At 36.4% G+C, this 14,261-nt stretch overlaps 1 protein-coding gene across 3 annotated transcripts in view; it reads left to right on the top strand.

Moving 5' to 3' along the window:
- Positions 1 to 14,026, top strand: part of BOD1L1 (biorientation of chromosomes in cell division 1 like 1) — a 36,966-nt gene extending 22,940 nt beyond the window's left edge. Inside the window, exons 15-25 of one of the 3 annotated variants that reach the window (XR_012587062.1) lie at positions 502 to 575; positions 1,269 to 1,353; positions 2,372 to 2,457; positions 3,784 to 3,859; positions 3,941 to 3,975; positions 5,830 to 5,875; positions 8,787 to 8,821; positions 8,936 to 9,020; positions 9,421 to 9,620; positions 11,293 to 11,436; positions 12,629 to 14,026. Coding sequence is in view for 1 of the 3 variants with exons in the window: in XM_074587612.1 (XP_074443713.1) it covers positions 502 to 575; positions 1,269 to 1,353; positions 2,372 to 2,457; positions 3,784 to 3,859; positions 3,941 to 3,975; positions 5,830 to 5,875; positions 8,787 to 8,821; positions 8,936 to 9,020; positions 9,467 to 9,620; positions 11,293 to 11,436; positions 12,629 to 12,737 (929 nt within the window). In the remaining 2 variants the exon portion in view is untranslated. Of the gene's footprint in view, positions 1 to 501; positions 576 to 1,268; positions 1,354 to 2,371; positions 2,458 to 3,783; positions 3,860 to 3,940; positions 3,976 to 5,829; positions 5,876 to 8,786; positions 8,822 to 8,935; positions 9,021 to 9,420; positions 9,621 to 11,292; positions 11,437 to 12,628 lie in introns of those variants that run through there. The other 2 variants (XM_074587612.1, XR_012587063.1) reach the window with 2 other exon arrangements.
- The last annotated feature ends 235 nt before the right edge of the window (positions 14,027 to 14,261 follow it).

The raw sequence follows: 14,261 nt of genomic DNA, 5'->3' as shown, positions 1-14,261 counted from the left end.
AGCATCAGAACAATTAAAAAAGAACCATTAGGATAATTAATAATGTCATTTTTTTAATAGCAGTTTTTATTCTGCTTGTTAAAATTTTGATTTGATGAAGTGGGTAATTAGAAGCCATGCTGTATTCATTATAGTGTCCCACTCTAGCATTAACTGCTTTCTCTGTCTCTGGGTAAGTTAAATTAAGGTTGATGTTCTGTTTCTTGGTGTGGTACCTGTCAAATTTCAATGTTTAGCTTATCTTTAAAAATAAACACCAAAAAAAACCTAAACCCCATCTATAACATAACAAGTAACATGGAGTTCTTTTTTGTAATTGTTTTGTCTTCCCTTTTCAAAGCGGGGTTAGCATAATTTTCGTTTCATATTTTTGTAAAGAAGATGCTACTTGTCAGAATCTTTTGAGTCACACTAATGATGAGCTGATATAAAAGTCGCATCAAAATCTGATGAATGCAGAAGGCTCTTCTGTAGCACTTGAACTGTTGTTTGTTTTTGCAGGCAGCCAGCTGATTGCTCAGGATGTGAGGAAAGATGAGGAGCAAAATTCCAACACAAAACCTGATAACATCAAGGTATTTTCAAGAACATTCTTTTTAATGTTCTACGATTGTAATGTAAATAAGATGGGAGTCTTAAGTTATTATTTCTGTAGCAGTTTATTTTGGGAGGTATTTTCATTATTGACTGTAAACTACTTTTGCATTGTCTTGAATGCAAAGTAACCAACTATCGAATGCTACCCACTTTTCAAGGGGCAGACAATTAAAAAAAAATGAAAAGGCGGGGGTCTGTGGTGTTGGGCACAGCACCTGAATCCCTTTGAGCTGTGGCGGACCAATCTGTGTAATAGTTAAGGAGCCTGGGATTGCACGGAGCATTGCTGGAGCCCAGCTGTCCAGTCAGTTGAGCATCTTCATGGTCATACTGGTCTGAGATCTGCAAGAGGGTATCAGACTTTATCCGAGTTCTGGGTTTGCACTGAGCCCTTCTAAGTCAAAACCGAAATTCAGGACAAAATAGATGTTCCTTTTAACAGCACACACAGAATATTTGGTACTATCTCACCCATTGATTTTGATGAAACTTCTCAGCATCACATTTTTTAAGATTTTTACAAAATCTTGATGAATAAAATAACTACTCATGTATTGGGGTGTGGGTTTTTTGTTTGTGATTTTGTTTTGGTTTTTTTAGTGTAAGTAACTGACAATGATCTTTAATTTGTAGTAAGATGCTCTTTTCTTCATTGTTTCAAAATAATTTAGGAAGTTAGCTTGAGTGATACAGCAGAAGCATCCAAAGAAATTGATGTAAAGCATACACCTCCTAAAAGGACTATGGAAGAAAAAGGTAATGAAACTGCCCATTCTGGGCAATTTTCTGAACCCATACTGAATGCTTATGTGTTTCCATTTGAATGATTCTGAGAGAAATTAGGAACTTGATTCCAGTTTGGTCCCAGCAACTTTGATCCCAGTAAATACTTGCATATATTCTCTAGTGGCTGTCTGTTCTATTGCTGCTATCAAATAATGCGTTAATCCTCGTTCCTTTAATAGTGAGAGCAGATTTGATGTTTCTGCTGTGCTGTCACCCATCTGCTCCATTATTGGTTCAGTATGTATCTTGGGTAGGAAAGCTAATTGCAAATAAACGGGTGGATAGGGAAATAGCTCAATCTGGGTATGTGACAAGAACTTTTCCCAACTCTGGCCACTAATAAGAGGTGTCCTTCCATGAAAGAAATCATTATGTACTTGCCATCAAAATCAGTCCTGTTTGTTTCGGTAGAGAAACCAACCAGGAAAGAGTATGCAAGTTGCACTGTCATAGTTGACTTATTAATTGTACTAAAATAAATAATAAAAAATGATGTGTTCACAGTGCTAATGTTGTCTTTGATGTAACTTCAGTCTATCTTTGTGTGAACAGTGTATCTTCCCCAATGGTAGTTTGACCTATTAATAGTTTTGTCTCTGCAATGAGCATGTTGGCAAGTCTGAAACCGTTCTTCAGTGAGCTTGTCTCCTCAGCTTCCTGTTTCATGGAACGTGGGAGAAAATTCAACAGTGGCTTGTATTTGTCTTGCCATTTTACAGTGGGTCACACTCTTGAGCTTTTGTTTTTACCTTAAATTAGAAGATCTGTCTAACTCATCTTGTGTTAGGGAAGCATTCTGGCAGACCAATATATTGTCGCTACAAGGCAAATAGCACTAATTTCTGATGGATGTTTTTAGGGAATTTTGAGCTACGGAATTAAATAATGCTTTCAGTGCAGAGGTTGGGGCTTGTACCTTTTTCTTTGCCTAATAAAATAAAGGTGTACAGTTTTTCTCTTCTTGCTTTTTTTTTTTGTATGTATGAAGATGAATTTACCATCGAACAGGAAATATCTCTGGACATTCCTGAAAAGGAAAAGCACGGTCTAGAATCAAATGAAAATTCTCCAGAGGTGAGTGGTCTTATTCATGTTAACTAACTGAGATAATGCAGGTTCAGACTGAAAATAAGTACTAAAGCTTTGACTTCACCAACACAGAATTGGGTGTGAAAATTTATTTGGTACTGTAAAGTGCCAAAGACTCGCGTAGTTCTTCTGCGTCACAAAGTATATACTCGTAGACCAGAAGACATCAATGGCTAATTATTGAATTAGAAATAATTCCCCTTCCTGCATTTAATAGAACTTATAAATTGTATAGAAAGCAATTCTATGGAGTTGCATTGTATAGAAATCATGTTTTCTGAAAACCTGGTAATTAAGATGTGGGCAGTTTAGTCACTAGCAAGTATGACTCGGCTTTAGAAAAATATTATCACTCAACGATTTTAAAACTCTTTATGTTATCTCTTAGGCATATACTTGTGATATTCTGCAGTGGTGGCTGTAAACAGATGTCTGAACAATAGAGATTAAAATTGTTGCTGATCCCTAGAAATGGACACAGTTCTCATAATGACGTTAGGTTTTGTTGTTTGCTTTTTTTGTCTCTAATTGGAAGTGGAAGAAAATTTAAAGAACAAATTGTTACATTTGTTCACTCAAGGCTTGAGTCACCAAGAACCATTGCAGGGGGGGAGACGTCGCTAGACGTCAGTAAATGCTGAATGAGACACTTAACCTTGTTCCCTTGTAAATAGGAGAAAGTCTATTAGTGGGGATTTTGTGGTCTGAGATTGGGGATCTTTGTGATCTGAACCTCTGACCATATTCATTACTTAAAGTTGCCTTTCAAAGTAAGGGGCCTTTCTTACTAAAGGCCCTGTTTATATAGAGAATGTCACCGATCTGTATATCGGGATAACTGGAATATCAACTGTTTAATAGCACTTGCTCAACTGTTTTAAGATGTAGCCCGTGTTGTATGGCATTGGGAGAAGGGGCTCACGAGATACAAAGTTTGGAGTTTTCCTAAGACTAAAAAGATGTGGTGGGATATATAGGGTAAGCCAGCAGCATTTGTGAGACCAACTGAGAGTTGTTGCGGGGAAGGGGACAGAAGGTACTGCGGTCTCAGGCATGCTTTGTGCCTGAGGCCAGCCGTGGACAACTTTGTATAATTGGGAGTTGTCTTGTTTCTTTTCAGCTTTATCAATGGATTTCATAACAGGCAGTGTCTCTTCCTATGAAACCTGCCTCATCTCTGTTTTTAAACTGACAAGCGCTACCTCTGCTACTATCTCATTATAAAGACAGCAGCAGTCTTTGTATTATACTGCTCAAATGCTAAATGTCAATTACAGTAACAAAAGTATATTTGTCCTGTATTTCTAATAGGAAAATCAGCCTGTAATAGTGAAACGGAAAAGGGGAAGGCCTCGTAAATACCCTCTTGAAGCTGTACAGCCTGGTGGTAAGTAGTTCATAATAACCTGTGTGGAAAAACAAGGAAAATAGTGACATTCAAGTTCTGAATTCGTATTTCTTCCCTCAGGTGGGGAGTCAAAAGCTGATATGAGCACTGGGAATGTAAGTGCCTTTATTTTGTTTGGGTGCGTTTAAACACAGTGATTCAAGAGCCATTTATCTGTTTAACAGTTAGCAGTATGTCAGAAACATCTTATGGAAAACTTGATAATTGACTTCAGTCTAAGCAAATCAAAATTATTAATGGTATTAATAGTATTAATAATACAACTGAACTTTGTAAGCAAATTATACTATTAATTCTATATTATTAACACTGCAAATAACCGAACAGAATCAATCTTAGTACAACATACTTAATTCAAATCTAAGTGTTACACTGGCTAGCAATATACTTGTATGCAGGGTGCAATTCTGATCGTGTGCACACGTGTCTTTAATTTGTGCTGAGAGTCATTTTGGCCTGAAGATTGAGTGTGACTTTGCTTTGAAAACTTGAGATTATTATTTTTTCTCTACTGAACCTATCTTAATAATAGCTCATAGTAACTCTTAATATCTGTAAAATAAAGTATTGTGTAATGCAGTTGTATTATCTATATTACAGTGTGTACGGTTCCTTCAAAAGATTAGACACATGCTGGTTAATAACTTAAGAGCTCATGAAACATACCTCTGTCTTTTAAAACTCAACAATATCTTAATTTCTTAACCCACATGAAGTACATGGACCGCGAAGAAAGTATCCTGTTGGGAGTGTTTCTGTAATCCAGTTGGATTACAGCACAGGGTAGTAATGGATCAGGCATACTTGTGGAGTACAACTAGTTGGATTTCTTCTGGTGGAAGGCTCCTCTCTTTGGAATTCCTGTATGTCAGAATCAGAGTTATTGCATAGAAAAGAGGTGATTTTAAAAATGAAGTTGTATTGAAACTCATGTTTTCTGTCGGCTTGCCTGGTGCTGTGCCAGCTGGCGTGGGTGTCAGAAGTCTTGGGAATTTCCCAGGGCTACAGATAGCAGGAGTTCTCCTCCCTGCTTGTTCTGTCCCGGCAGCTTTTCAGGCAGCCATTTGAGTCCTGTCCCTTCTACAGATCTGCTGGAGTTTTGTTTCAGAATTCCTAATCTTTCCTAATCAATTTTTTTCTTTCCACAATATTAATTTAATGAAATCTAATTTGAACTGGTGTGTTTCTTGGTGTTTGGTTTTTTTGTTTTGTTTTGATTTTTTTTGTGGGGTGGTGGTTGGTTTTTTTTTTAAGTAAGAATTAAGTCTAATTTTAAAATCCCCCTCAAAATAGATATACCTTGACACCCTTAGTACTGGAACAGAATCATCTTGTTCTAGTTTGACTATTTTAAAGGTCCTGTACCTCTTAGTGCTGACTGATTGGTGTGTCAGTCAGTTACAGGCTGGCTCCAGGAGGAGGAATATCTCCCCTCCATCTGAGATAAGGGTTCTGTAAGGTGAGCTGTTATCTTTGCATGACAGTTTCCCCTAGGCTGCTTGGAGAACATGTTGCTAGTTCAAAGGAAGCGTAGACGTCCTAGTGGTGGTGTTCAGTGATGAAAGCAACGGGATTTTTTTTGGACGGTCATCATAGGAGATTATGTAATTATACATAGCTCTTTCTACATTCAGAGTAAATCCAAGATTCTCACGATTTATAATTCTGCAAATCTGTATGTGTGATGATTACATAAAGTGACTGCACTGAACTTTTTTTGTATTGTTGACAATTAAGTTTTAAGAAGTGTGGTTGAGTGAAACTGCTTTTAACTTTGTGTCTTTTATTGCAATGACTTTAGTGTCAATTAGGTTACTGGAACTGATATGATTTCTAAATTTGCAGATAAGTTCTACTATGAATGAGAGCAAGCTTCAGTGTTTATGTACTACAATCCTGGATTTTTCTGATTTTCTTTAAATTAAAAAAACAACTTTTTTTTTTTTCAGCTGCAGTTTCCCATCTTTGCAAGTAGAGGAAAAACACCTCAAACAGGTAAGCAAATGATACCTACTTTAACAAATAAAACAAAAGATGGAAGAAATAGAAGACGGTTTTCAAGAAAATCACATGGGTCCTTCCTAAACATCATCTCTGGCAGTCAGTATTATCAACGTGTGAAAACATAGGAGTAAACAGAACAGTGAAGACTTGTCCATAATTCCTACTGAGTTTTACTTTAAAAAAGAGCAGAACTTATTTCAAAGATGCAGCAGCACTGTGAAGTGCTGAATAATGCATTGCAAAATATACTAAATAATTTGTTTGTATACATAGGCACATGGCAGAGCTTCAGAGGTAGGTAGGTGCCCCACGAAACTCGTTCTTAGTGACTGTTTTCCATTTCTGCTTATTTTCTTTCATACGTATTACATTAACTGTTTTAAAATTTCAAACTTCGTTAAGTTAATTGGATTATCTGTGGATATGTGTCCAAAGAGCTTAGTTGGGGGGTATTTCTTTCCCCTTTCACAAGTGCTGTAAGATGACCACTTCACTTTACTCAGAAATGTACTTCTAGTGCTTCAAACTATTCAAAAAATAAAGTGAGATACTTTCCTATTTCTCTCTCCCATTCAAGCATCTGTGATTTGTAAGAGGTCAAACCTTGGTGAATTTTAGGTGACATAGCTAATTTTTCGCATGCATGGAGTCTAAACTGCACTGGTTGTTTCAATGTTTCTTTTTAATTATGGGCATTCATAAAATATACTTTAAAGGAAGTGGACGAACCTGAAAGGCAGGTTAAAAAATGCTTTGTAAACAAATACAAACATTCATGCAACAAATCTGAGAAAACAAGTCTTCAAAACAAATCTTCTGGAGTTTCCAAAAGCTCAGGTTTCTGCAGAGATATTAGTCTGGCTGCACTGCACATATGGACTATTTCCTATTTTCTCCGCATTTGTTAAGATGTCAGCTTTAATCCATGTGCCCCAAAATTGCTGCTGGAGGGTTAGCTGGCTGTGTGGTACTTGGTTTCTATCAGCTGCAAAGAGAACAGACAAGAACATGAGAAAGATGTAAAAGTGCATTCTGGCTTGCCTTTTATTCAAAAGGACAGACACCTGCCTGTGTGCTTAAAGCTTGATTTAGTCTGTTAAGTAACACTTTGGTTTTCAGGTAAAAGGCTGTTGATGTCATAGTGACATTAAGAAGAGTGTATAAAGTGGATGAAATACACTGTTAAGCTTTTCATCCTATGTTAGCATTCATATGAGAAAAGGGGTTGAAAACCCCTGCAGTGAAAAGAAAACAAAGTGGAATCCCTCTGTGCAGTTCACTTATTCTGGTAATTTCTGGGTGTTCCACACAAGGGTTTGCAACAGGGACAGACTCGCATATAGAGTGGGCAGCAGAGAGTTTCTTTTCAGTCAGTACAACTCATGCACTTAAGATCTATCTGGTTTCTGAAGGCAGCATTCTCTCGTAATACTGACACTGAACTTGAAACTAAAGTTATTTTGCGCTAATCAGTGGTTGCTGCTGTAAAGTTAGTAAGATATTTAAATACTATAGCTTATTATTTTTATACTTGTCTTGAGGCATTTTCATATTCTAAAGAGGGTTGTGTCTGTTAAGAAAGGCATGTCTTGTACTTACATGGAGTATTCCTCTATCAAAAGCCATTTTGCTACAAATTTGCCAAAAAGTACCAGAATTTTGAAGTATCTGTCTTTTGAACAGAACAGAAATAGTAAATGTTGGTTGTATGTTAGATGTATTTTGTGTAAAATACTTAATACACTTAACGTCCACTTAATACAGTGGACAGTCCAGTGTTTGATTGCGTTTCTTTATTGAATAGTTAGACATCTTTGCGTTTTATTTCATTTGCTTTTGTGTAAAAGGTTTTTCGCCATAATCTTGACAGAGAAACTCCAAAAAACTTGTGTGTGAATTTTAGTATGTTTCTGCTCTTTGAGGTCTATTTTTGAGCCATTGCATTGACATTCTTCTGTTTGTTCTATCAGTCTGATTGGTGATGGGTTTAGTTTGTGTTGTCTCTTGTGTAGCTTTCAGAAAACAAAAATAGGCAACAATTTTATGGCAGGGAAAAAAGGTATAAAAACTTGCTTTTGTTTAAGTTGCTTCGCTCCTTCTGTTCCTAAGGATTTTTATCCTTGCAGTGTTGCAGATAATTCCGTTTGACAAAGCTCAAGCTTTGTAAAATAATCTCTTTCTTATCATAGAGTTAGTCAGGGTAGAAGTGGTAAGCATCCACCACTGAGAGAGGCCAGAGACATGGGTTGTAGGTTTATAAATGCGTTTTAACATGCACAGGCCGGTCTGTAAGAAGTACTGAATTGGAAATAAGAAGTACTTCAACAGAGAAGGTTGCGTAATTTGTGTACCAGGTATTAGGTGGGTTTTAACTATTGTCTTTTTGAGCTACAGCCATGTTGGTGCTTCACCACGGGCATAGTTAAGCACGAGAACAGATTGCCCGGAGAGACCGTGTTCTCACAGATTTTCAAAATTGGATTGAACGTGATCTTCATCAGTATGATCAGATTCATTAATTTAGCCATGCTTTGAACAGGAGGTTGGACTAGATGACCTTCAGAGGCCCTTTCTAAGCTAAATTTTTCTGTCATTCTGTAATTGGTTAACAGTAGTTAAAAGGGGTAAGTAACTTTTGCTTTTCCATTAAAACAGCATATGCAACAAAGCAATAATTAATGTCAGTCATATAAAGCCTTACTACTTTAAAAAAAAATTAATCATTGTCCCAGTCTCTGTATATACAAAATACAACAAAGCCATATTCTAAATTAGATAGACTTTAAATGTTTTCTGAACTGCTGTAATGTTTATGCAAAGTTGGCAGTTTGAAAGAACTCCTTTTTAAACTGATTGGCAAAAGATTTGAAGTTCAGGATTAAGTTTTGTTCTTTCTTTTTAGGTGCAGACATATCTAATAAGAAAGACACAACAAATGTAAGTGCAACGATTTTCATTTGTAAGTTTATAAGCAGTATGTAATGAAAAATGACTGTCTTCTATTTAAATGAAATTGTTCTTGTCTTATTTGCTTCCATTTTATTTTGTCAGGAAGATGAAGCTGAGAAAGCAGAAATGATTGTGCGTAAAAGAGGAAGAAAGCCCAGGCGTTCTCTGGTTCAGTCAGAGGAAACTGGTAAAAACATGAAACTGTGCTATTGCTGACAGAATGAGAAGATACTACTGTGCCTTTCGGTTTACTAATAGCAACAAGATAAGCTTTATTCAATTTTCCTTTCTTGAGGAAAAATCATTGAGTTACAGCTAGTATAAATATTATGTAAATATGTGTAAATTGCTGTAATCTCATGTCAGAATTGCTACATCCCAGATGCTTCTATAAAGCCTCATGAATTTTCTATGAATTCTGGCTATGAGCTGCATAAGTAAACCATGGTGAATGTGTTAGCAAGATTAAGTCAAACAAGTGTGAATTAAAAATGTTGAAGGATAAAGGAAATGGAAAATTACTTACTTAAAATGGGATTTGTGAATAGAATACCTTTTCTAAACTAAGTGTCCATATCCTTTTGGAGGGCTTTTGGAAAATTATAGCACATGTGTAAAATTTTACATGGACAGAAACACTGGAGCCAGAAAGAAAACGTCGGAAATTAACGTCTTCTGAAGATGAACTAAAAGAGCAGGAGGAAGGTGAGGAAGAAGATGGTGAGGAAGACGATGAAGCACATTCTGGGGCCACAACTAGATCAGCCACAAGATTAGAGGCTCAAAGGTAACTGCGTGTAGAGACACCAATAGCAGGGGGGTTTCTACATTGTTCTCAGTTGTTGTGGGGTTTGTTTGGGGTTTTTTGTTTCTTGTGGGGGTTTTGATGTGTGTTTTTGGGTTGTTCTTTTTATTTTATTTTTAAATTGATGAGAGCTTCCCAAATAATTTTGGTTCTAGTACCATTCTTCTAGGGATATAGAGACAAAAGGGGAGGCAGGAAACTGTTAGGGTCTCAAAAGATGTACTTGAATATGTCAGAAGGTAAGAACTGGTCCTGTTGGCAGTCTTCATCCTAGTGATTTCTCAGAAGTTGTGTCTAAGGGCACTCGGTTCTGTTAGGCAAAAAAGGACCTCTGACTTGACTGTGCAGTTGACCATTTGATATTTGGAGTTGGAACAAGGTGAAAGTGTAATTTTCAATGACCGTTTCTTTTTCCAAATATTATCCAAGTTAATATCTGAATCTGCAGCACTGGAGGATTTCGTTTCCAGTATGGTGATCTGCAAGCCCAGAAGGCAATCTTGCTGCAAAAGACTAGTGTGATAGCGAGAGTTCTGTTTTCAAGAAGCCGTTCGTCTCCCTTAGCCTAGGTCTGCCTTTTTGTAGGCAAACTGAATTGTAATAGAGCTCATCCTCTTGACTCTGTTATGGAAAGAAAGAAAGATAGCAGCTTTGGGAAGTTTTAATTTATGTTGCTGCCTTTCATAACAGATTTGGAGTCCGGGCTTTGGTTTTTATGTTCGTCGTGAGATTTCTGTGAAATCACTGGATTTACTTCGTTCCTAAGGATATAATATTATATGTTAGCCTTTGGGGCTTATTGGAAGCACTATTCACAGTATGCTCTTGAATTCATAATTTCAGAGCTGAATCAGAAAATAGTTACGTAGTCTTTATTTAAATAAAAATTGTGAAGGTTTACCACTAAATTGTAATGAAATTTTAGAAACTAGTGTTTTCATTCTAATTGCTTGTGGAAGCATCTGCTTTTTGACTTACAGATGTGTGCGTTTGTTTTGTGTCTCAGCTTTCCAGTGCTATCTTTTAGCTCTGACTGTAACAAAGCATCTCTATCTTAAGGTGCTGCAAACAGTCTGCATTTTATAAGTATCATTTGGGAATAATTCTGTGGAAGAGGCTGCTTCTTCATCTGCAGTATTGTTGGATTATCAGTTTTTCTGACTTAAGTAACCTGTTTTCCAAACTATGAAGTTGATCACCAGTAACCAGTTTTTCATGTTTCTGAACTGGTGGATACTGAAGCTAAGACGAGTTCTTTATGCTGGATAAGCAAATTCTCTTTTCTTCTGCAGCCTGTTTGCCTTTGCTTCTTTTGTTCTGCTGCTGCTGCTACAAGCTATTCTTTTCAAACATGGGCACTTATGTACCAGAATTATTGCAGATTTGGAGCTAAGATTTTTATTTAGTTAAAGACTGACTGTAGTCAGTAAAGTAGCCTTTTGATTCTGCATTTGATTTGAAAATACACAGCTTGGCATTGCAGTTTGTGTCTCGAAGCATGCAAATTTTTTTCTTCACTGTTTCTTTTGGCAACTTTGATTTATGTGTTGCAAATACTGTGCAGTCTTAATTTTCTGCACTTGGAATGCAAGAAGAAAGTGACTTGGTAAAAGCATTTTGTTATATATACATTCATCATTCTTTTGTATTACAGAAAGCAGCCCAGCAAGCCAACCACACGTGCAACTTCTAAAGGCAGCAGTCCAAGTTCAGTTTCTCCTAGAAAACGACAGAACCTAGCAGCAAAAAAAAGATCACCAAGTGATACAAAAATTAATAAATCTCCTCCATTGACACAGTAAGTATTAAAGTTGAATCCACTTCTGTTATTTGTTTTGGAAACCACTACATTGATCCTTTCCTTATATGCGATATACTGCCTCAATCTGAACAGCAGTCTAGCTTCGCGCTGTTCTCTCCTCTTGTGATATATAAAAGCTTTTAAAGGATTTTCTTCTGTTTACGTTTTTTCTTTTTCTTCACTTCCTAACATTTTGAAGACTAGAATTTTTTTCTCTCAGTCCTCAAAAACCTCTTGGGAGAATCTGAAAATGCTGTTATACAGTATTTTAACTTGAGCTGTGACTCTTTCCTGAATGGCAGGAAGAGCAGCTGTAATTCAGGTTAAAGCAACATACGATGACATGATTCTAATGTGTCAGATCTTTCTAAGATCAGCTGATAAAAGAGGAGAAGCTCTGAAAGTCCCTGTATCGAGTTTTGAAAATATTTCCCTTTCCGTCCTTCCCTTGTACACTTTCCAAAGTTGAGATCCCAGTATAAAATGCCAAGGGAGTAATAAATGTGAGGCACGGTTGCTGTTCATCTTGTAGTTTACCTGTAAAATAGGCTATGTGCCAAGTACGTTTAGTTGTCATCCACTCTGGAAAGTGGCAGTGTCTTCAAACTGAACCTCAGGAACATGTGTATCGTGCACTGATCAGCTGTCACAGTTCCCCTCATGTTAATTTCTTCACATGGTTATGAATGGCCAAGAGTTGAAGCCACACTTCTAATTGATTGCAGCTGAAACATGGTGGGTTTATATACGGATGCTTAGAGATAAGGGTACATGATGGCTGCCCTTTACTCCCTCTTGCGTATGTGAGACAAGCCACTGTTGCTGCTGTTCTGTCTTTGTGAGACAGAGTACAAGATAATGTAGTTCATTATATTCTGTTAAGAATCCACAAGTCTTTCCAAGAGAAAGAGGAGGAAGGAGGAGAGCTCTAGCCTCAGAGTCTACATCTGGAGCACTCTCCAACATACAGAATTAGGATGTGGTACCCTGCTAAGACATGATGGGAGAGTGCAGGGTCTCCCTATGGTCTCTGCTGGTATATAATGTTTTAGTATAAGCTTTTAGATAATATATCCAGGTAATTCATCAGAGATGGACAATTGCATCCTCTGACCAGGGTTGTGACTGACCACCCTTTTTGTTTTACAGGTCCTACCATTGTTAAATAATTATTAATAATGTTTTTCAGGTTAAAGGTGCAGTGTACCAAGCGTAAAAGGGAAGACAGCCCGACAGTGGTACGGAGGAAAGGCCAGCAGAAAACAGAGGAGACACCAGTGAAGAAAGCAAAACGATAATCTTTACCAGCTAGTACTGTTCATGGAAGAGTCAAAAGGAAAAAAAAAAAGAAAAAAAACATCTGTGCTTCTATTTTTTTTAAAGCAAAGGGATTTGCACGTGCTTGTTTCAGAGGTCTAAGTTAAACAATGCAGTACTTTTAAGTTACATTTTAAACAGCTTTATAAACTATTGTTTATACAGAATATTATGTACATTTATTTCAGATGAAATATAAGTTTACTTTGTATCTGAATGAAAAACAAAGTAGTTATATATTTTATCACTGACTTGGAAAGTTGGGGTTTCCCAATGTGACATGCTAATGCAGATGCTTCCAACCCATGAGGCACCCCTGGGCCTACTAATACACTTTGTATATAAACTTGTAAAAATAGGTTGTATTTTACTCTGTGTATGAATCTAATCAATGATGGACATTTTATTTATTATATGGAAAGCATTGTTCTGTAAACTTTAGTATATACCTTAGGTTTTTTTAATTATATATTTTACATTCTATGCAGATGTCAGTAGGAAACTTCCCCTCCGCTCCCCCAGGGCTGTCTTAAAACCTGAAGTTCTCTAAAATATGCTCAGACAGTTGGTAAAGTATATTTTCTCGCATGCGTTAAAGTAGTTTAGCATAGTGAAAGGGACTTGGCTCCTTTCTGTTCACATTTGTGACAAAGTATAAAATTTAAAATGTAATCTTCCTAGATTATATTTTCACTTGTGAATTTACTACCAACCTCAAGAAATAAATAGTATTAGGTTAGATTTATTCACAGTCCGCCAACACTACCCTGAAATGAGACAGTTTCATTTTGCAACTAAACACCTGTTCTTTCAGTATTTGTCTTTTTCAGCAGAGGGACCCATTGAAAGCAAATGTCACTTCTCCTAACTATAGAGCTTCAGCATTTTATGTTACATTTTATACGCAGGTATTAAAAATAGAACCTGGTATTGTTGCCAGAATCTTTTTTTAATGTATATTAACTCTGGTAAGAGCAAATGTTCAAGTGAAGTTGTATATAAAGTTAAACTTTTCTTATGATCAAATGTGTCTCTTGTTATGATGTGATGAGTTGCCAAACAATCTGAGATTATTTTAAGTGTTTTGTTGATATTCTGCTTTATAATTAAAAAAGATTTGGGGGGGATTTTACTTTTTTTTTTCTTTTTTTTCACTTTTTCTTTTGTGAGGTTTTTTTGAACTTGTTGTAAGGCAGATGTTTCCGTCAGATATTCTGCTTGGTTTCTTACTGAGATTTTTATATAAAAATTATAAAATGTTTGCCAAAAATCTGAGTTGCAATATTTTATTATCCTTTAATTTTGCTGTGTATTGCTGTGGAACTGGTTTTTACAAATGTATTTGGTTGGAGCCGTATCTATAAGCTTTACCTGATTAGTGTCTTTAAATGGTTACAGGTGCTTATATTTTAGGTATATAAACAGTAGGGAAAGGACCTAACCATTTACCAGGCTTAGTATACTATAGAAGCAGATGCACGCGTAATTTTTTTTCCTAAGCAAAC

Source organism: Larus michahellis, chromosome 5, assembly GCF_964199755.1.
Source record: "Larus michahellis chromosome 5, bLarMic1.1, whole genome shotgun sequence".
NCBI classification, from domain to species: domain Eukaryota; kingdom Metazoa; phylum Chordata; class Aves; order Charadriiformes; family Laridae; genus Larus; species Larus michahellis.
Note: the sequence above shows the minus strand (reverse complement) of the source record. Positions and strands in the feature narration are given on the sequence as shown.